The sequence below is a fragment of the Cricetulus griseus genome, chromosome 5 (assembly GCF_003668045.3).
Source record: "Cricetulus griseus strain 17A/GY chromosome 5, alternate assembly CriGri-PICRH-1.0, whole genome shotgun sequence".
Classification (NCBI taxonomy): domain Eukaryota; kingdom Metazoa; phylum Chordata; class Mammalia; order Rodentia; family Cricetidae; genus Cricetulus; species Cricetulus griseus.
Window position 1 is genome coordinate 113,743,478 of NC_048598.1, and position 21,826 is coordinate 113,765,303.

A 21,826-nucleotide genomic window follows, 5' to 3' on the forward strand; every position below is an offset into this window, starting at 1 on the left:
CTATGCTGCCCACTGACCCCCACTACTATCCCCCACATCCCACTCCCCATATACTCCTCAGGGAGAGTGAGGCCTCTCATGGGGGATCATTAAGTGTGCCACATCGTTTGGGGTAGGGCCTAGACCCTCACCCATGTATTTAGGCTAAGAGAATATCCCTCCATGGGGGAATGGGCTCCCAAAGTCCATTCATGCACTAGGAATAAATACTGGTTCCACCGCAAGAGGTCCCATAGACTGCCCAGGACTCCTATGCTGGTTCCCCAGCTGTCTGGCTGGTGTCCATGAGCTCCTACTTGCTCAGGTCAGCTGTTTCTGTGTTTTTCCCCAAAATGATCTTGACCCCTTTGTTCATCACTCCTCCCTCTCTACAACTGGATTCCAGGAGTTCAGCTCAGAGTTTAGCTGTGGGTGTGTCTGCTTCTGCTTCCATCAGCTACTGGATGAGGGCTCTAGGATGGCATTTAAGGTAGTCATCAGTCTCATTATAGGGGAAGGCATTGCTTAGATTCTTAGTTGGTGTAATCCTTGTGGATTTTTGGACATTTACCTAGTGCCAGATTTCTCTTTTCTTCTTCCAGTAGGTACAGGTGTGTTCTCTCCCTCTCTTCTTCCTGTTCGTAGTGGTCCAAGACTCTGTGTGTGTTCTGGTCCAAGACTGGGATAGCAGAAGATACTGGATGGATGTGTCTGCCTCGAGGTCTCTCTGGGGGATTCGGTGGTGGGACAGGACTGGGGCTCGAGGGTTCAGGGGGTTCAAACATGAAAAGCTGGCCAGGAAATGCCCGGCACTCACTTCTTCCTGTGTGTGCTGGTCCAACACTGGCTGTGCCACACTGGAGAGGGTGATAATCTGGTAAAGATTCAGTCCATGAGGTTGGCTGGCTTTGAAGTCCCAACCTAGCACTAGAGGCCTGGGGGTTGCTGGAGAGCGGCTGGTCATTAGTGTTCACTGGAATCCTGGAGAAGCTGGATCTAATATCAGTGAAGGGATGTCATGGCTAAAGACAGATGTACTTGCCAGTGAGAGTGAAAGCAAGCAGACAAAGGTAAAGCCTCCTCCTTCTCTGTCATTTGCCGTTTTCTCTGTGCTGCTGTCAGAAGGTGCTGCCCACATCTAGGGAGAGTCTTCTCTCGCTTCAGATAATCTTATCATGAAAGTCCCTCACATGAGTGCCCACAATCTTATGTTTAGTTGATTCCCGTTCCATTTAAGTTGACAATCAAGCTTATCTATCATAAAAGACTAACAGATTTTGGGTCCACATACTTACTGTGGGTTTATATTTACTTTGACATACCTAAAGTATACAGTCAAACTTGGTGCAGGTGAGCAGTTTCAATTCTTCCCTTAAATATTGTGTTGGTCTTTTAGATCTTGACAAAGGGGGATCTTTCTCTTAAGAGCCACAATTCCCCATGCTGGGTTGCCTTCATACAGGGGGAAGGGCTTGGTCCTGTCTCAACTCCAAGTGCCATGCTTTGTGGATGCTCATGGGAGGCCTGCCCCCTTCTGAATGGAGACTGAAGAGGAGTGGATAGAGTGAGGGAGAAGGGGGCAGTAGAGGGAACAGAAAGAGGGGAGGGAGGGGAAACTTTGAGATGTAAAAGAAATGAAAATTTTAATTAATAACAGTCACATACCATTTCTACTTCTCTCTGCGGTTGCTGCGTTTGTCACTGGTTCTCATTGTCTTGCTCCCTTTTGCAGCTAATTGTGTGTTGCTGTTTGACCTGTTCCTGCTCTTATATATTATGCATCTCCAGTCTATTCTCCTAAGTGTGTATTTATTTGTAAACAAACTGCACTTGTTTGTTCATTCAGCTTTTGACATTGTTGATGAATGTGTTACAAATCAAATGTGTGTTTATGTGCATATATACATGTATGTTTACCAAGCAAGGAAAGGATGTAGGAGTCATGACGGAAGCAGAGAGTGCTGTGGATATATTTGCTCATTTTAGGTCATGGAAGTTCTTCCTGACAAGATGTTTTTGAGTACAGGTTGTACATATTACTCACATATTAACACCAATTTGGCACCAGGCTCTTCTTGCTTCTACATACTTATGTAGATAAGTTCTGGCCAAAGAGGTCACTGTTTGAGCGTAGAACCTTTGGTGGTGTGTTATAAACTCATAGACCTACTTAAACCTTAGGGATTAGCCTGCAAGAACAGTACATTTTGTTTCCCAAACAGAGATAACATTTTCTACTTTAGGGAACCTGAACAATGATTGTTTTTTTTTTCCTTTCTGTTCCCAGTTTTATAAGCCCCAACCCTCTCCAGCTTGTCAGTTTTGATTATCTGTACTGTTCCCAGCTAATGCAAATAAGAGAAGCTGCTGATGGAAGGGGGTGAGGGTGGATTTAAAAGAGACTTCTGGAAGTTTTGTGGCAACATGAAATTGATGTAATCAGTGTGCAATCAGTGTGCTCGTGGAGTCTACAGAGACTAGCTTCTGTGTACCTAAGGGTCATCACTATTCTCTAATTTGGGGAATCTATGTTTTGTTTGTTTGTTTGTTTGTTTATTTATTTACATTTTCTTGATCTCCTTCTCATTCAAAATTGTGTAGAGACAGAAGCTAAAAAAGGCAAAATGCCTCAGTTGCTGTTTAATAATCCACCCCAGCAGGGTAGGAAAAGTTAATTAAAATCTATGGAAATGAAACAAGTAACCTTTAAAGATAGGCGGTGCAACGTGGCACTGTTAATATGACAATTTGTTAATGGACTAGGCAGTTATAATCAGTATTAAAAATTACTTGAGGCTTTTTTATGTTTATGAAAGCTACTAATTAAAGAAAGCAACGACCTGTGAGATTATCCAGGCAAACGGTTTGCCATCTGAACATAGCAGGAATGAAAGCACTCACTTGCTTTCACGCCTGTAATCTTGCATTGGCAACTGTCTTGTTTACTTTTATTCTTTAGCTTGGTGTTTGTTCTTCAGTCCCTTCTATTGAAACAAGACTCACATTTTAAATTCTCATTAATAGTAAGGAGCAGCAACCACCAAAACCCCAACCCTTCCTCTTCTGAAACCGGGTTTGGTATGCTTGACTGCCCTTTAGAAGTTCTCTCTGATGTCTGGTTCGGGGAAAGCTGTCCTTTGAAGACCTTCAGACTCTTTTATCGCCTTGACACTGATGTAAAAGAAACTGATCTAACAAATGAAAATTTTCATGTTATATAATCCATTCGGGGTGGCGGGCGATTCTATTTTGTGTTGTTTTCAGCTTCCAAATGAAACAGTGATTTAATTTGTTTATTGGAATTTGAAGGACCTGGATAAGTTATAGAGGAATCATTGTAATTGTGAGGAAGAAAAGGGAAGATTTGTGATTATGTAAAATGTGTTTACCCTAGGTGTAAAAGAAAACAGATATTAGAGGTGAGTGGGGATGATTTGTCACGATGCTCATTATCTGCGCACGGGCCTAACAATGACAATGATTACTGAGGCGAAGTGGAGAATTTGTGAACGTGTGTTTACAGAGCTTTTTTTTTTTTTTGGAGATGATTGCCATCCATATTCATCCCAAATAATTACTCTTCATACCCACTGCGAAACTAGGCTAAGAAGATGGCATTTCCATACCAAAGTTCATTGCTTAACATTCCCGAGCTAGAGGCAAGTACATGATGCACTGTAAAATCGTTAATAATAAAATCCCATGACTTCATTTATAATTATAACATTGTGGACAGGAAACATTGAGTTTCCGTTTTGACAAGTCTGCTGAGGTAACCAACAGTAGCCCCGCTGTCCTCACTTGGATTCTGGCACCTTGGTGCATGCTGCCTGATGTTCCATGAGTGGGCTTGGTGCAAAGTGACTCACCACACAACTAGATAGCCATGCGTTCTGTTCTTAGTGACCTATTTGTTATACACTCCTATTTCAGATCTGGCTGGATCCTTCTAATTTTTGTTGAGGATAACAACTGTTGAAATAATGGGGTACACATTTTGGGACAACTAAAAGAGAAATTACAGAGAAAGCAATAAAGGGTACTGATAAAGGTATACGGTAGCTTTAATAACAGAGTGGTTCTTGTTAACTGGCATTTTGTGTGATTTCTGTTTTCGTTGTTTTCATCTACTATTCTTTCTTGGGGTGCAGGATAGCAATCTACTGACCTCAGATATATCTCAGGGTAAAGATGTAGAGAACAAAATAAAACAAAGTTGGAGTTGATGTTTTGTATTTTCTCTTTAACTCTGTGAACACTTTTTGGATAGTTTGCTTTTATTATTTATTTACAATTCCATGGGTTACTGACCTAACTCAGGGTAGAGTACTTCCTTAATGTTGGATTTAAACCCCTCCAACAAAAACATATCATTAACCAAACAAGTCTTAATTAAATAATATTCAGAATCAAAGCTTCTAAATATGATACAAAAGAATTAAGTCCATTGAAATGTAAGGAACATGTGAGAATAAAATATACTGGACTAATGGCATGATTGAAGTAGAAGCAAGATAATCCAAGAACACAGAAGATGCTTGAGTGGACTCAGCACTGTGTTATGGATTGGATCTGAAACTTCTCCAGAGGCTGTATGTTACTGGCAGGGGAACTTACTGGATGAGTATCCAGCCCAGTGCAATTAACTTGTTGGCAGTGGATTTTTTGAAGGAGATTTTGAGACACTGATCCCTCCTAACTTTCTCTCGGCTTCTCTCCCACTGAGTTGAACACCTTTGCTCTGACACATATGCCTCTCCCACATGGGCCGCTCAACTAAAGACCCCAGACAGTGAGTCCAGTTGGTCTTGGAATGAAATCTCAAAACCCACAAACCTTTCCACTTAACAATCTTATTTTCTTAGGCATTTTGTCATAGTGTCATTTCTGTAAGCTGATAGAGGATATTGCTTTGAGGTGATATTGCAAACATTATAAGAGGATACTTTATCCAGACATGTTAATCCCTTTGAAAGTAAATTTTAGGCAGTTCAATAAGCCATGCACTGAGGAGATTGGACTTTATGCTAGCATAAGAAATAGTGGCTATTTTTTCACTCTTATGCCCTTCTTCAACTAGCCACAGAAGATATAATAGAGCTAATTTCCTTGGCGTTTAGCTAAATGCATATGTTATGGGTTGAATGTGAAATGCCTCTCGCCAGGCCCCAGGTATTTGAACATCTGTTCTGAAACAGGTGGTGATATATTGGGAGGTTGTAAAACCATTAGGAAACAGGGCCAGGCTGATGGACCTGGGTCACTGGAGGTAGGTGTTTGAAGTTATAGCCTGTCCATTTTTCTGGTCCCATCATCTGCCTCTGGATCCAAATCATGTGCATAGCTCTTCCTCACACTGTGTGTCATGCATTTCCTCCCATGGTGGTCTAAAGTCCCCTGAAACAGTGAGCCATGAATTCTTCCTCAAGTGGTTTCAGTTGTGCGTTTTACAGATCATCAGGAAAGTTAATGAACATACCTTTCCATACTTGACCATATACATTTTTTGAATCCAATTTGATAAGTGGTTCCGAACCACAGAGTGTCTTTAAATAAAAGTATTAAGAGATTCTGCTTAAGATCCATAGCCCTGGAAAGTTTAGTTGGGGGATTAGTGAGACTAGAATGGGAACAGTCAGGATGCTGCTGTGCTCAGGATACTGGATCCGTAAGCTAGTTGAGAATTTTGGAAGTAGAGTGAGTGCACACTTTAGAAGCACAATGAAGGTATAGAATATGAGGGGCCTACTGCTTCTCTGAGAATTCTTTTGTTTATACGTGTGGAAACGAGAGGCTGACAATGGGCATCTGCTTTTCTCTTTCTGTTGAACTCGGAGCTTGGCATTTCAACTGTACTGGCTGGCCCACAAGTACCAGGGATTCTCCTATCTTCCCTTTGTCCCTCACCCCCAAGCCCCTTGGTTACAGGCACACAATGCCACACACAGCTTTTTGTATCTGGAGCCTGGGAGTCTGAACTCATGTCTGCCTGCTTCATGCTTGCAAAGTAAACACTTTACCAAGTGCCATCCCTGTAGTCCTGATGTATTTTAAGAAACATTTTGATTTTCCTCATCTCATCCTTTTGGCATTTAATTAAATGACATTGTTTCACTATTTTCTCAACTTGTTCTCCATGTACTCAACTCAGCAACAAGGACTTAATTTTCAGTTAATAAAGTCTAAGGAGAGAAAGGCTATATGTTGTAGCATATCAATATCAGGAATGAGTGGGGTATCTATGAAAGTGTGGGTGGTTTTTATCTTACTGATGTGTTGATACCATGGTTTCTCTTGTGCCATTCTAGTTCAGCAGTCTTCAATGCATTTTGATATGTAATGGCTAATAATAATTATCATATATGCAAATTTGTGTGATAAAGTTAATTATTATTAGTTGAAGGGTGTGTACATATACATTTAAATATTAAAACAGTCCTTTAATTTTTTACATTACTTTTTAAACTATTTATTTTTGAAATTATAATTACATCATTTACTCCCTCTCATTCATTCCACCAAATCCTTCCATATAGTCTTCCATGCTTTTCAAATGCCTCTTTTTTTCATTCTTTGTTGTTACATGCATATATACTTGTATGCCACACACAGCTTTTTATCTGGGTGCTGGGCATCTTTATACTGCAAAACCTCTGTGCTAACTACCTTATTCCTAAATACACACATACATTCTGCTTCATCTGTATGTTACTTACATGTTTGTTTTCATAGCTTACCTTTTGGTGTCAGACCCTCAGTTGATGTACTCTTCCCTAGAGAAGGCTATTTCTCCTGCTGTCAGCATTCCCTAGTTGCCTCTAGTTCTTTCTGTGTGATTGAGGTCTCCTGTGCTTTCTCCCATCCACAAGTTGTTGTCCTTGTTCAGCTCAAACTTAGGCAGTTATATGGTGAGACTTCATGGGTGTAACTTTTCACATTCCTAGGAGACACAATCATATGGCAAACACCACGATCCCTTGGCTCTTCAGTCTTTCTGCCTCTTCTTATGCAAAGATCATGGAGTTTAGGTGCACGAGTTGTTCTGTAGATGGACTGGACTCCATAACTCTGGATTTTAACTGGTTATGGTTTCCTGTAAGGGTCTCACATATTGCAAGAAGTTTCCTTGATGATGATTGAGGACTGCACTTATCTCTGAGTTTGAGGACAAATATTTATGATATAGATAGGGGTTATGCTGGTTTCCTAAGATGGTGGTTGTAGGTTCTCTAAGATCTATTACTTCACTAACCCTGAGTGGGTGATTAGATTTCTAGTACCTCGCATGGTTTCTTTCTTTAGCAGGCTTAAGTCCAATTAGAGAGTTGCTGGTTACCATCGAAGTATGTATGCCACTAATGCACCCCCATGCTCACATAACAAGCCCTTTACCAACAGAGATGTCTCCTTAGGCTCTGGAACTCAAATCATTGCTCCTTTCTTTGTCATCAACTCAGATTCCTTCTCAATACATTTCCTTTCTTTTGCAGATCTTCATTTCGCCTCCTGGATACATACTAATTTCATCTTTCTTTGGAAATAAGCCTTAACTTTACCTTCATTCCTAAATCATGACCTAAATAGAAGATTCTAGGTTGCTAGCCATTTTCCTTTTACATTAAAAAATATGATGCTTCTTTTATGAACTCAGTGATTTCTAATAGGAACAATCTGTGTTTTTCTGATTATTTTTCCCCCTAGAGTTAAACATTTTCTTCTTGTGGCTTTCAAGATGTTTTATCTTTGGTTTCCAGGAACCTTGACTACTACGTGTCTCAGTGTGGATTGATTGCCTTAGGTTTATTCTGTTTCTTCAATCAGAAGTTTATGTGTTTTATCAAAATTTGGGAATTTCCCAGTGTGTGAGCTCATGATTGCTATCTGATGGTGAGTTCCCTACTCTGTTTGGATTCTTGTCTTTGTCTTATTCCTGTATTGGTGTCATGCAGAACAGTGCTGCAACTGGTCATTCTTTGTCCTATTAGCTGTTAATCACATGTCTTCTTTCATTGTTTTTTACATGGCATTTATATTTCTGAAGCCTCACTGCGTTTTGCATGTGAGAGAGAATTGTAAAGCCCTTAAACTATGTGAATTTTCGATGTGAATCCAGAAAACTTAATGCAGGTAAAATATTGAGTGAATATAAATGGGTCTCCATTGTTTTAGGTAATAGCATACAAGTGAATGCCAGGAAGATTGTGAGACAGGCATCTGAGCAGGTGCTGGAGACAGAGTGCTGAGAAGCAGTTTCTTCCTTTGGCATATTTTACAACACCCTGCATCTTCATGATCACAACAGGGTTTGCCTTTTATAGGAATGTCTAAATTGTATACCTTTGTCTGTATAATTATACTCCAGCATAGGTGTAGCGCTAGGGATAGTTTTTTAAAAATATTATTAAGAACTTTTGGAGGACCTAAAATTAGGACTCTTCTTTGGAGTCACCAATTATGACAGATGTAACATTTAAAAATTTGCCTTGAAGGGCCACATTTTACTCTTGCTACTTTGCTACAGGTTTCTTTGCAAGTCCTTTATTGCACTCTGTACATCTCCTCGATGTCCCTTGTACCATAGAGATTACATGCTGATTGCCTGCTCCCAGGATTGTTGGTCATCCACACCCTTTAATGTGTTCTTGGTAGAATATACTACTCATTAAAACTTCTAAATTGTATAGGTTTCCTATTATGCTATATTTACATGCCACTAACTTAGTGGATGAAGTTTATTATATGACCAATCTGGACACCAGAGTTGACATGGACTTAAGGTCAGGGTTGCATTCCTTCATATGGGGCCTTGAGGAGAATCTGTTTTCTTGTCTTTTCTGGTGTCTGGAAGCTGTATTCAGGCTTTGACGCATGCCAAGTCTTCCCCCATTTTCAAAATCAGCATAAACACATTGATACATGCTGTGGAAATTCCCAAAGGAGACCCTGTTGGCATTTGATGTTGAATTGTACTTTGTAGCAAGCAGGCTCTACCCCATTCCAGCATTCCCTTTACGGGGTCTGTTTACAATTAAACCATAGCAATTGTAGAAATCCGAGAATTTTCTTCTAAAGTGTCAAACTTGGTTTGGCTCTAGAGTAGACTCTGTGTTAGGTCTCAAACCCTGGACAAATGACTAACTTACGTGCCAGCCTCTCTAAGCATAGCCAATACCTGTTACAGAGACATCTGACTGGCATACCCCAGCTCCACCCTAAACTCCCCAGCTCCTTCCCTAGCTCCTCTTCCCTGTATAACCCAGCCATTTTGGCTGTGCTTCTCTCTTGGTCTTCTGCCTCACTCTGGGCCTCTTGGATGCTGCCTCTCCCCTCCCTGTCTCCACCCATGGCCTGGTTAAGTCCGGATGGTCATGTTCACTAGGGACCCTTCCAGATGTCTCTGTCTGTGTTTTCCCTTATATGTATAATAAAAACCTCAATCCCTTAGGAGCAGTCATGTTCTCCTTTTATTTCTAGAATATTTCTAGAATATAACCTAGAAGACATAATGCATCTCCTTAGTAGCTGCCTCAAAAAACAAGGTTCTAAAAGTAAGAGAAGATCAAAGACATTAAATAAACAGGAGTTGTATAGACCCCAAAATGTATCGCTCCTTGAACATAGAGTCAGAACACAGTCCAGGAAAAATTGTCTTCTAACGTGAGGAATTTCAAACTTTGCCCTTTGTGAACAGTTCAGAGGTAGTGTCTGTATGAATAGGCATGACTATATGCCATCCTTTGGTCGTAGGAAAATCAGTCATGAAGTAGTGTTTACAGTCAGTCACTCATTTCTTGTCCCCATTTTGTTAATCACATGTCTTTTAAAGCAAGATAGTCCTTTGACCACTTTAAGACAGTGGTTTATTTTTTAGTGAATGCACTCTTACTTTCTCTTTTCCTCTTTATAGAATAACAAAAGCTTAATTGTTAGCTACACCAGAACTTTCATTCTGTAACTTGGTTTTCCTTGGCCCCAGAGCTAGGAAGAAGCAAGGTGTAATGGGGTAGGCTATCATGTTTTCTTTTCTTTTCTTTTTTTTTCTGTACTGTTCAAGTTTTGGGGGATGTTTTCCCAGAAATGGATTAGTTTTAGATGAAAACATGACAACCTGTGTTTGTGTGTCTTACCACATAATCAAGACAGACAGTGGCCTGTAAACCGTTTATTTATTGAACTGTCATGGACTGGGCCAGTTGACCCCACCTGTGGACTAGTATGTTGTTTCAGTGTCTCACAAACCACAAAGGATAGACAGAGGTTTTGAATGTTGCTCTTCTTTATAACCTTTGTTTTCTGTGCTGCAGTCTGATGAGACTTTTAGTTCATTGTGGCATATCCACTGATAGCCAGTTGGTGGCAGTATGTATGATAGAGTTTTAATAATGTAGTGTGCTGTCCTAGGTGGGGATCTGAAGACAGGGTGCTGAATGTCCACTTTGGTTTGTTTGTTTAGCATTATAGCTGATATTTTTATGCATTTTATTGATTTTTACCCAGGGGCTACTTAGGGTAAATTAAAAATAAATAATAACGTAATTTTTCTTACACACCTGCCACTCACTATTTCATGTATGTATTTGTCTCTTAGTACCTATTGGGGTTTCATTTCCATAGATACCAAAATCTGGTGCCAGAAAATCCACCAGATTAAGTAGCAGGGTAGTGTTATCTAACCATCTCATGTACCCTGAATTTTCCCTGGGTTACTTACAATGGCCAACACAATGAAAGTGACACAGAAATAGTTGTTACATTGTCTTTCTATGGCACATTGACAACAGCAGGGAAGATCTGTAACTCTTCATTGCACACATAGTTCTCAAGCTATGGTTGGGTTAATACATGGATATGGAACCCAGAGAATCAACAGTATTTATTTAAAGCCAAACATGTCCATTCATATTTACCTTAATACCTTGACTAGTATAATGAAATAGGAAAAATATTTGCTGGTCTCTGTCATATTGAGCTGGAAAAATCACTCAATGATCATTGAACAACAACTCGCCCCCCTTTTCTTTATTGCTTTGTTTTGTAAGATATTCTGTTTGCTGTGTTCTGGATAATTCCAATGACTGGTTTCTCAACTGTCACATGTTGTTATATTACCTAGACTGGAGGACCTTCAGTGTGAACATCTAGGCACCGTGGCCTTGTCCTAGTTGTTGAGTGGCAATGAAGTTTTCTTTCAGTTTGGGGAAGACTTAGACAATGTACAAGCACATGTGTTTGAAGAGGGAATGCTGTAAATTTCAGTGCAAGTCTTGAAAGACAGAGGAGGGAGTCATTGTTTCCTGAAAACCCAGGTCTAGTGTGGAAGCCCTGGGTCCTGGTTGTGGTACCAACAGAGGCACTGAACATCTTGGAACTGAGTGCTTAGCTGTACAATCTGAGGAGATTAGCTTAGATCAGGGGTTCTCAAATTACTGTCATTTGAAGCATATAGTTCCACCATGACCCTATGGGGTGTGTCTCAAAAGAGGAGGGAAGCTTAGCAGATAGTCCCCAGGTATCCCATTTCAGCTTCTACTAAAGTAGCTTCCTTTCAGCCTTTTGAATTATATGCTAGAAGTATAGACTAGATAATGTATATTTTACTTATAAATAGATTTCTTCTTTTTGATAGAAAATGAGAATTTGGGGTTACATTATTTCTACTCTCTCTTCCATTCTTTTCCTTTTGTTTATTTTTGAGACAGGGTTTCCTGGATGTCCCCAGATGTCCTGGAACTCACTCTGCAGTCTAGGCTGGCCTCAAACTCATAGAGCGTTGCCAATAATTACACTATCTGGATAGCCAAGGAAGAAAGAAGATGAAATGACCATTGTCTTGTATGTGTAGCTAATGTCTCAATTATCAGGTGTACACCTATAGGAGGTAAAATCTATCATTTGGTCCCTTGTGGGATGCCATCTACTATTTGATTATTATACCATGACTACTGTCCACAAAGAAAGATACACAGACTAGATTTTGAATATTGAACTTTTGAGAATTTATATGATCGACTGTTCTTAGCACAGGATAGGACACATAGGAGCATGGAGTAGGGCCTCTGCATGACTAACTAGGTACAGCAGCTCACAGCTAAAAGCTTCCATCTAAACTCCAGTGCTCTTCTGCCCAAAGTATGGTTGTAAATCCTGCTGTATCTCAAGTGCCTTCCTGTCTAGAACCAGCTGCCCTAAGTTAGGATGGGAATGAAGTGTTTTATGCTAAAAGGTTAAAGGAAAAAGATCATTATTTCTTAGCTTGACCTTCAGCATTTTTAAGAAGAATAAAGTTACTAGTTAGGTGTCTTGGTCATGCTGTTTAATGAAGCCAGAAAGAAGGTAAATAAGACCATGTCAAATTTCCATAAATAGCCAAGTGATTGGTTGTAAGGACTGCAAAGGAAGTGGTTCAAAACATCTTACCAAGACTGTTGTCATGGTGTGTGTTCTAACTGTGCCATCAGAACACAAAGTGGAACCAAACAAAAACGACTTCACTTCCCATCTATGCTTTCCTGCTTTTTTCTAGGAAAGTTTTTTTCCCTCCAAACCCTATCAAAATGAGTTAGCATCCGCTAATTTAAAAACTGCTGCCAACCCATGGAAAGCACTCAGGCTGCTGCCCTTTTCACTGAATTCTTTTCATTAAGTAATGTAGATAGACACCATCCGTCACAGCAGCGTCTATGGCAGTTGCTTATAATAAAATAAAGGAGAATGTGAGCATGCTGGTGCTGAGCAAGGTAGCCAAGCAGCCCTCCGGCTTCTCATCCCAGTCATTTGCTCCGGCCTTTGTGAGAACAAATGAGATTTCTTGTTATGATGAGAGCCCTAGACACACAAGTGGGGATAGCATGTGTTCCTTCACCTGTTTCGCCATCTTACTCTTTTCTCCTAGCTTCCTTCTGAAGCTAGAGTATTAGAGTATTGTTCCTCAGCCCTGGTCAGGAAGTCCATCTGTACTTAGTTAAATGTGTGCAGCGTTAACAAGCGTAACACATCTTTACATTGTTAACAAAGCAGGTTTTTCCAACACAGGTTGATAATCCCACTCTTCATTCCCATCAAAGGTGTCTGAACAATGCAATTTGGGGGTTTTAAGTTAACTGTCAAAGGTAGAGAAGCAGTTGTTAGAAAGATGGGGAGGTCTTTCAATGTTGATATCAGAAGATTCCAAAAGCAAGTCAGAAGAATGCAAATATGTGAACTTTAAAAAAATATGGAACAAAGCCGGGCAATGTCTGTGCACACATTTAGTTCCAGCACTCTGGAGGCAGAGGCAGGAGGATCTCCATGAGTTTGAGGTTAGTCTGGTCTACAGAGAAAGTTCAGAACAGTCAAGAATACACACACACACACACACACACACACACACACACACACACACACACACACACACACACACACGGCCAGCTTTTTCTTTTTGGACACCAACCAGCTCCCAAATCATGACATAGAAACATTAGTTTTGAATACTCAGCCTACTTTAGGCTTATTTCTGGCTATCTCTCTTTAACTTAGAACAACCTGTTTCTCTTTAGCTACCATTTGCCTCAGGACTTCCTACCTTTATTACTTCCATATATCTTACATTCACTGCTTCTCCTTTCTACCTGACGGGCAGCTGCCTAGCTTCTGTCCCTAGGCATCTCCCTTGATCTCCCCTCCTTCTTCTCTCATTCCTCCATTTTTGAGCCTAGATTCCTTCTATTTATTCTCTCTGCCTGCCTGTCTTGTCTGTCCCTCTTCTGCCTAGCTATTGGCTGTTCAGCTCTTTATTACATCAATCAGGTACTTTTGGTAGGCAAGGTGAAACAGATGCAACACATCTGTACTTAGTTAAATGTGTGCAGCATTAACAAGCGTAACACATATTTACATTGTTAACAAAGCAGCAGAAATAAGTGTCTAACACATCTTTACATAGTTAAAGTAATATTTCTAAGGATAAACAAATGTAGGACATCATTGCCTAGTTAAAATAGTATTCTACTGTGTGTGTGTGTGTGTGTGTGTGTGTGTGTGTGTGTGTGTGTGTGTGTGTGAGGAGAGAGAGAGAGAGAGAGAGAGAGAGAGAGAGAGAGAGAGAGAGAGAGAGAGAGAGAGAGAGTATAACTAAGTACTTAGTGGTTCAGGTGAATGCATGCTATATTAGATAGGTTATATGTCAGGAGATCCAGACTCTAGATTTGGCTTTAATACTAAGTTAGCTATGATTTCCTGTGTTCATTGTGAGAACAAGCATGACTTCATGTATTTATTGTGAGAACAAACAATGAAATTACTCTTGGTGTCAAGGGGCACTAGCCACACTCAGTGGGGACAGTATTGTGTTCCTTCACCTCTTTGGCTTGGATTCATTACTAGTTTGTTTCTGTGCCTTGTTGCTAAGAAACATGAAATGCCAATGAAAAGTTTCTCCCAAATATACCCTAAAGCTGTGCTTTGCTGCTTTATCATTGATTCCCTTTATTGTGGGAGGCTTTGGCAGCAGAGTACTATTGCTTCTCTGCCATGATCAGTAGTTTGGCATCAGCAAAACAGGTTCCTAATCCCATCCTTAAGTCCATGATTCTCTGATTTGGACTGGCTCAGCTGGGAGGTTTGTGTGCTCTCAGTTGGACATCAGTCTGGGTCACCTGAAGTCACCTTTACATCAGCCAGTCAGCTCTGCTTCTGGGCATTTACTGGCTGCCCGCTGGAGCAGCCTTTGGGATGGCACGCATAGAAAGTATCCGGGGCCATATGTCTCTTGTCATTAGCAGGTTGTCTGGGGCTGGTTCACATGGTAATGACAGGTCCATGTGGAAAGTACAAATGTGCAAAAACCTGTGACAGACGTTTTCATGTGGAATCAGGTCAAAAGTCTAGTCTAGATGCAGGAAGTAGATCCCAACGCAACAGCAAAGTGGGAGGCACAGTAGCTGAGGACACTGGCTGATCTAGTACACCCCAAGTTTGTCTTCATAACTTGTTGCTAAGAAACCAAAATGTCAATGAAAATCTACTTCAAAATCCCCCCCGCCCCCCAAATAGCCCTGTGCTGCCTCTCTTTGATTCACTTTTAATTATGGGAGCCTTTTGGAGTTAAAGTTAGATCCTTTAAAGACTATGGAACAGAAGCAGCTTGTGACTCTCCAGTGCAACCGTGCATCTTATGAGGATTGCCTTCTACCTCTGTAGCCATCCTAGTGCACAGTCTCAAAGGGTCATTGCCATCCATTATCACCCACCTGTTCTCCTCCAGTTCCAGGGCAACACCTGCCTGGTATGACATGCACCAGTGTTGCTTTATTCCCTTTGTATTACTTCTTCCTGCTATATCTAGTTTAGTGCCTTTTTATACATTGGTATCTGCCCCTCTGATATGTATGGTGGATCCCTTCCAGTTGTATTTTACTTTTATGCAGCACGGCATTTGGTAAAGTAAACTAGTCACGGTGTAGTGCCAATGCTGTTTCTAATGTGCACTGCTAAAGGTGATTCTTGCCAATTCTATACAAGTTCTGACTCAGCCCAGCTTTCTTTCAGTTTGTGAAATCTACTAAGATTGTAACACGCAGTGGTATACCTGGAGGCAGAAAGTTCTGCTTGCCAAATATATTTTCCTTTATAGCAAGTGCATAAATTGATGTCCGGGGAGATTGTGGCTGTATTCATGCAATGAGGTGCATTGCTTTCTTCAGTTGAGTGTTTTCCCTTCTACCATTCATTCCTTGAAGACTGTGCCAAGCTCCTGGTCAGATATACCTGTAACACACCCCAATCTCTCAGTATAAAATGATAATTAATAATAATGTAACTTTACAGTTGGTGTGGTGTTCTGCTTCCATTAACAGCACTTGTTATTTCAGGGTGTTTTAACTTGGTTATAAAAATTGACTTTTGGGGTAGGACTTGGCTTGAGGACTTAACAGAAAATGGCTTGTTCCTAATATTTTTAAAAAGGAAATCCGTGTTACTTGTCAATTCTATGCTTCTGATATTGGCATGTTAGTTTTATTTCTAATTGAGTTGGTATAATTCTTCCAAGCCCTATAAAGCTGAGTACTCCCAGGACTTAGGGTTGACAGGATTAAGGGTGCTCACACAGTTTGTCATTGCTTTTACACTGTTTCTTATACCTTAACAAGCATTTGATTTAAGAAGAAATCCATTTTTTACATTGCATTTTCATGCTTGTTTATTATCTTATTGTAGGTCTGCTAGAAGAGACTCAAAGAAAAGACGAAGAAATGGAGACTCTACAGGTAAAGTCAATTCTCAGAGAGGGCATATATCACTGTGATAAAAAAGATTTGTTTTCTGATCTGTTATCTGTTCTTATTACCAAATTCAGACTGCTCCGGCATATATGATGACAAGGACCACACGGACACATTAAAGCTGAAGTCTGAATTTGCTTCCCTTAGTTGCCTTTGAGTGCACTTACCGTTCTAAAGAGGCGGCCAGCTCAACTCATAGGCTACTTGTGTGCCTTGGTGCATTATAATGGGAGCCTTGGCATTCAAAGATGAAGACAACATGCTTCCAAAAAGCAAAGCTTTTTAAATTCATGAATTTAAATTTTTAAATTCATGTCAATGAATTTATAGAATGTGTATTTTCAAGTCAAAGTCAAACTAATTCTTACTCAATGAATACCACCTACCTGTGGTTAACTAGGAGCGCTAACACATCCTTGGAAGTCAGGTTTATCTTGAATAGACTCTCAACTTACCATGGGTGCATGCACATTTCTCAGACTGGAAAATTATGGTTGAAAGGTTCTGTTAGAATTCTAATTGAGAATTCCATGGTCTAAGCAACTGCTGTTCCATCTGAGAGCAGGGAAGAACTCCTTTCCTGCTCTTGCACAGGGCTAACTTTGCAATGGGTAACCCACCTGTCTGTCTTCATTAGAGCAGACATAATCACTCCTACTCACATGACACAAGCAGTTCACTTAATGTCATGTTGGAGATTAAGCCCTGTAAATACTTGAGGCATTTAGATATCTTTGTGGGCCTTAAGCAGTAAAGCAGGACTGGAGGATAAATTAATGAGCTAGTGTGAGTGCTTTAGGGGTGAATATGTTTGCCTCTGCTAAATGAAGACTGGGTCAGGTTAACCAGAGCAAGCAAGGGGGACTGGGTTTTAGTTGGATTTTCTTCATTTGATGATGTATCCACTGTATAATTGAACTGAAAATGCTCAGGTTGTATAGTTCTGGATATGAAGTAAGGATGACACATGTTAGCTGTGCATAGTTTTGTATAGATTAAGGTGCTTCTTTTTTTTTATACATTTGCTCACTAGATTAAGATGTAAAAAACATACAAGCATGAGGCCAGGAAAAATATCAAAGATATATCTACCCTACTCACCTCTGAAGTTAGTGCCAGAGGTGCTTATTGCTTATTATAGAAAGCACTGTGTTACACTTACCACTGGTCCCAGAATAGCATGTGTACGCATATCTATTGGCTCTATCTAGCCTTTTAAAATGGTATCATGGATCATTTATGTCTCTCATAACGAGAGTTTGTACGCACATCATGGAGAAGTCTTAACTGTTAAACAATAGAGGTAAAAGCCATGGAAGATAGTTATGTGTCTCTAAGTTTTTGTACTCCAGTATCAAGTCCATTGGTGAGAATCCAGAAAAGGCCACTTGAGGAAGTAAGTTGAGTTTTTAACCCAGTAACTCTATGGTAAGAAATGCTTTCCAAAACTGTTGTGTTGACAGTAAAGAGTGGAAGTCAAGAGCTTGGATAACTGTGGGCAACTCAATTAACTTGGCTGTGCCATCTTCTTATCTGTGATACCACCTCATAGAACTATCTCCCCAAAGTGTTTAATTTAGAGTAGACCAGCCCCAGAATAGTAACTTACTATCATCTTACACATATGTATAATCTTATACTTACATGTAACAGTTGGTCTGCATTTAACATTATTTTCCTAAGGACTGGTGTGCTTTCTTTGTCCTTAAATCTAATCTATTTCTATAAAGACTTATTGAACAAATATTGAATGAATGATAATATTATTGTACATGGCAGTTCTGGGTGCTAGGTAGTTAGATAAGCCGTGTGTCTATATTATGGATATATTATTGCCTTCACTATCAGAATTCATGGAAAACCATTATAAGGGTGCTTACAAAGAAATATTGAAAAATGCTGTTAGAGGAAATGTGTTTCAACATGTAATAAGAACACTAGCCCTTATTTGTTGTAGGTTGGGCTGATGCAAATGACTGGGAATGAATATATTGAAAGCAGATAGGTTGAGCTGGCATGTGGTGATGATCTGAGTGGGCTTCCTAAAGCCAGTGTTTAAATGAGCAGTAAGACTTATCAAGGCACATTTGGGAATCTGGGAAAAGTTTCAGCGCTGTGAAGCTGTGGCAGAAGAGCACACTCTGAGGTTTATGAAACTGCATGTAACTTATTGTGATGGAAAGTCATGTGTGAAAGAGGAGAGGCAGATGGGTGTAGAGTAAACACAGGCCCAATGACCTTGTACATTTATATACATTTGATGTATATAAAACCTGTGAAGGGTTTAGAACATAAAAACAGTATGATGGAATTGATGTCTTGAATGTATATGATAATAAAGTTGAAAATAACTGGGAGCAGATTAAGATTGAATGCAAAGAGGTGTCTCCAGTTAGGAGTTTTGAGACTCTTGGCAAGGGATGATGGTACCTTGCATTGGGTGACAGCAGCCAGTATGAGGAGGGGTAGAAGCTCCTTACTATATGTTATGATTGAAAAGAGAAGGAGGGGAGAAGGGAGGGAGGGAGGGAGGGAGGAAATAGAAAAATAAAAAAGTAGTTTAGCCTTTAGGAAGTAAAAATTTATTAAGCAAAGCTCTTGGCTTACATGATGAGGTCACTTCATGGATGGCTATTTTGCTAGCGAGTGCCAGAAACTGATTATTTTAGTTATTGATATGTTGAAGTGCCCAGGAGTGGGGTTTGTTTGTGTGATGATCGTAAGTCTGCAACTCAGAAGGAGCTGAAGTGGGCATGAAGAACTGGATGTCACTGATACTGCTGTCCACAGCATTTGGGTGACCTAACAGTCACAGAAATATGGAGAATGAGAAAAAAATGAAAGCCTAGGCTTGATCACAGGGCGTACCAATATTTACATCACAGATAAAGACAAAAACCTATTAAGTTGTCAAAGACTTAAAGTAAAAACCTTCAAAAGAACATACAGCTTACTGTGTCTGTATTTCTTCCATATCAAGGGGGGAAACAGATAAGAGAACAGAATAAATATTTGTTATAACTGAATCTTTTTAGTTCTTTTTTTGTTAAGTGAGAAGTTCTATCAGAAGGGGAGAGAGGGGGAAGGAAAGAGAAAAGAGGTAAGGAGACACAGAGACAGAAGGCAGAAGGGACGAGGGAGACAGGAGAAGTCCTGTCCGCCCCAGGGGAACTGGGACGTGTTCCCAGCTGGAAGAGTGAATCTTTTTAGTTCTGCGTTTGGCCTCAGACCTGAAATTGACTACCCTCTTAATCCTGTCATGTCTATGCTTTAACTCCCATGCACTTCATTTTCTAAGTGTTCACTACAGGGCACAGGCCTTGCCAAAGCAAGATCTTGGTAAGTTTCTATAGACTAAACAGATGAACAGCACCCACTCATCTCCTCAAGGCCCACCCAAAGAAAAACTACACTCACCCTGTCATCATTTCCCATTTAAAGACTTTAACAAAGACACTCAGTTTCTTCCCTCCCTCATTCCTTCCCTCCCTCATTCCTTCCCTCCCTTATTCCTTCCTTCCCTCCCTTATTCCTTCCTCCCTCATTCCTCCCTCCCTCCCTCCCTCCCTCCCTCCCTCCCTCCCTCCCTCCCTCCCTCTCTTTCTTTCTTTCTTTCTTTCTTCCTATCTGCCTCTTGCTTTCTCTCTCCCTTCTTTCCCCCCTACTCCCTGCCCTTTCCTACCCTGGTCTACTCAGCACTCTCCTTTAACTGTACAAAGTGCATACCATGGCAAGTGTAGGAAGAGGCGGCAGGAAAGGGTAAAATGGCTGGTAGAGAATACTATCGGTCTGTCAAAGAATCACAGACGATGAGATATATGTTCGACAGCTCGATGGTTACAATGCAGTGAAGCTTCACTGGAGCTTCACATTGCCTGGCTCCTCTCTTTGTGATACTCATCTGCAGTAACATTGTGTGTTACGCTTCCTAACCCCTACCAGTGTATGGTGCAGTATCACAATCCTATTTACACGTGGGTTTGAGATACACAGAAGGAAACATCTCAATTTCAATCTTGATGCTGGTAGAAACATTTAAATTGACAACGGAGGTAATCCATTTTCCATTAATTTACTGAAATAAATGTATACCCTGGCTTGATATTTTGCTGGTGATGGCTGATTTTATTTTCATTTCTTCAAGTACCAACCTGCATGACTCATTTTTCACAGACTTCTAGTTTTTCCTTTATGTTGCTATGCAAACCCCACAATGCTGATGAAGAAAAGCGTCACAGGGCTCTGTCAGAAACATGCCATAGAATGCATGTAAAAGCTGGTACATTGGTGCTGTGCCCCAGTACCGGGGAGGCAGAGGCCCAGGTAGCTTTCTTGGTGAATTCAGGACAAGTGAGAGACTCTGTATCAATAAGTAATTAATAAATTAAAAGTAAAAGGTGGGCGCCTTCTGAGGAAACACACTTGATATGGTCCCCTGACCTCCACATGTGTGCCTGAACACACATATGGAAACACACACTCACACAAGTAGCAGCTCAGAGTGTTATCTGAGAGCCACAAGCAGAGAGCCCAGCAACTCTTAGGCTCTTCCCTTTTTGTTCATTTATAGTCATCTTTCTTTCCATTTTATTTGAAATGGGTTAAAGTTTAGATGAACATGAGGCTTTGGGGTGGCATTACATATCTTATGAATTAGAAGCCTGGGCAGTTCTAAATTCTGCACTCCAAGCTTTTGTGAGAACCGTGAAAGCCTTGTTGCCTGGCAAGTCCTCACTGACTTTGAATTCTACACATGCTCACTGTGTTCTTGTACAGACATGGTGCCTTCATCTAGGAGTGTAGCATCTAAGAACGCCAATACGCCGTGCCCCCCCCCCCCCGCCTTCTTCCCTTATTCTTCTTTCTCCCTCTCAAAACAAACAAACAAACAACAACAACAACAAAAAAAACAGGCACAACAAGAGGGGTCTGAATATGAGGGTCAGTTCCACCTTCTTGGAAGAGAGTAGAAGCCTTTTGTAGGGACATCTATAATTCAAATATTGCTGCAAGTATTTGTGGACACATTATTTAATACCATTGAAAGTGTCACTGGAAATAAGAGCTAATCCTTTGTTTAAAATGGAGTTTTGTTTATTTATTAAGTAAATCATTAGAAGGCCTTTTTCAGAGCTATGTCCTGAAGGATATTAAGTAATATTAATGACATTCTCTTTTTGAGTGACCCATAATAACATTTAATTTCCTTCTTAAGGGCTTTTACAAACAGTTTTGAATATTCTGTTTGAAGCATCCAATGATGATAGCTTTTCCAACTATTGTAGAGTTGGAGGGGTAGGGATTAGCTTTTGGTTTGTCAGGTCCGTGGTACTTAGGCAAACCATTTACAGTGAATAGGAAGGAGAAGATAATGTTTCTTGCATCCATTACTTTGCTAGCTACCTGGGAGCATCCTGTGGCAGCACAGTCATAAGAGAGAAAACATAGAATAAGGAATGAATTTTTAGGCTTTTCTTTTTTTATACAAGCCTGACAAATACTAATCTAGAACAGTGGTTCTCAACCTTCCTAATGCTATGATCCTTTAATACAGTTCCTTATGTGGTGGTGACCCCAACAATAAAATT

At 40.4% G+C, this 21,826-nt stretch overlaps 1 protein-coding gene across 12 annotated transcripts in view; it reads left to right on the forward strand.

The window, feature by feature from the left end:
• Cep128 (centrosomal protein 128) overlaps window positions 1-21,826 on the forward strand; it is a 337,460-nt gene that overhangs the window by 246,480 nt on the left and 69,154 nt on the right. For all 12 annotated transcript variants that reach the window (XM_035445124.1, XM_035445118.1, XM_035445117.1 and 9 more), the window contains one exon: window positions 16,174-16,223. In XM_035445124.1, coding sequence (XP_035301015.1) covers window positions 16,174-16,223 — 50 coding nt within the window. The remainder of the gene's footprint in view (window positions 1-16,173; window positions 16,224-21,826) is intronic.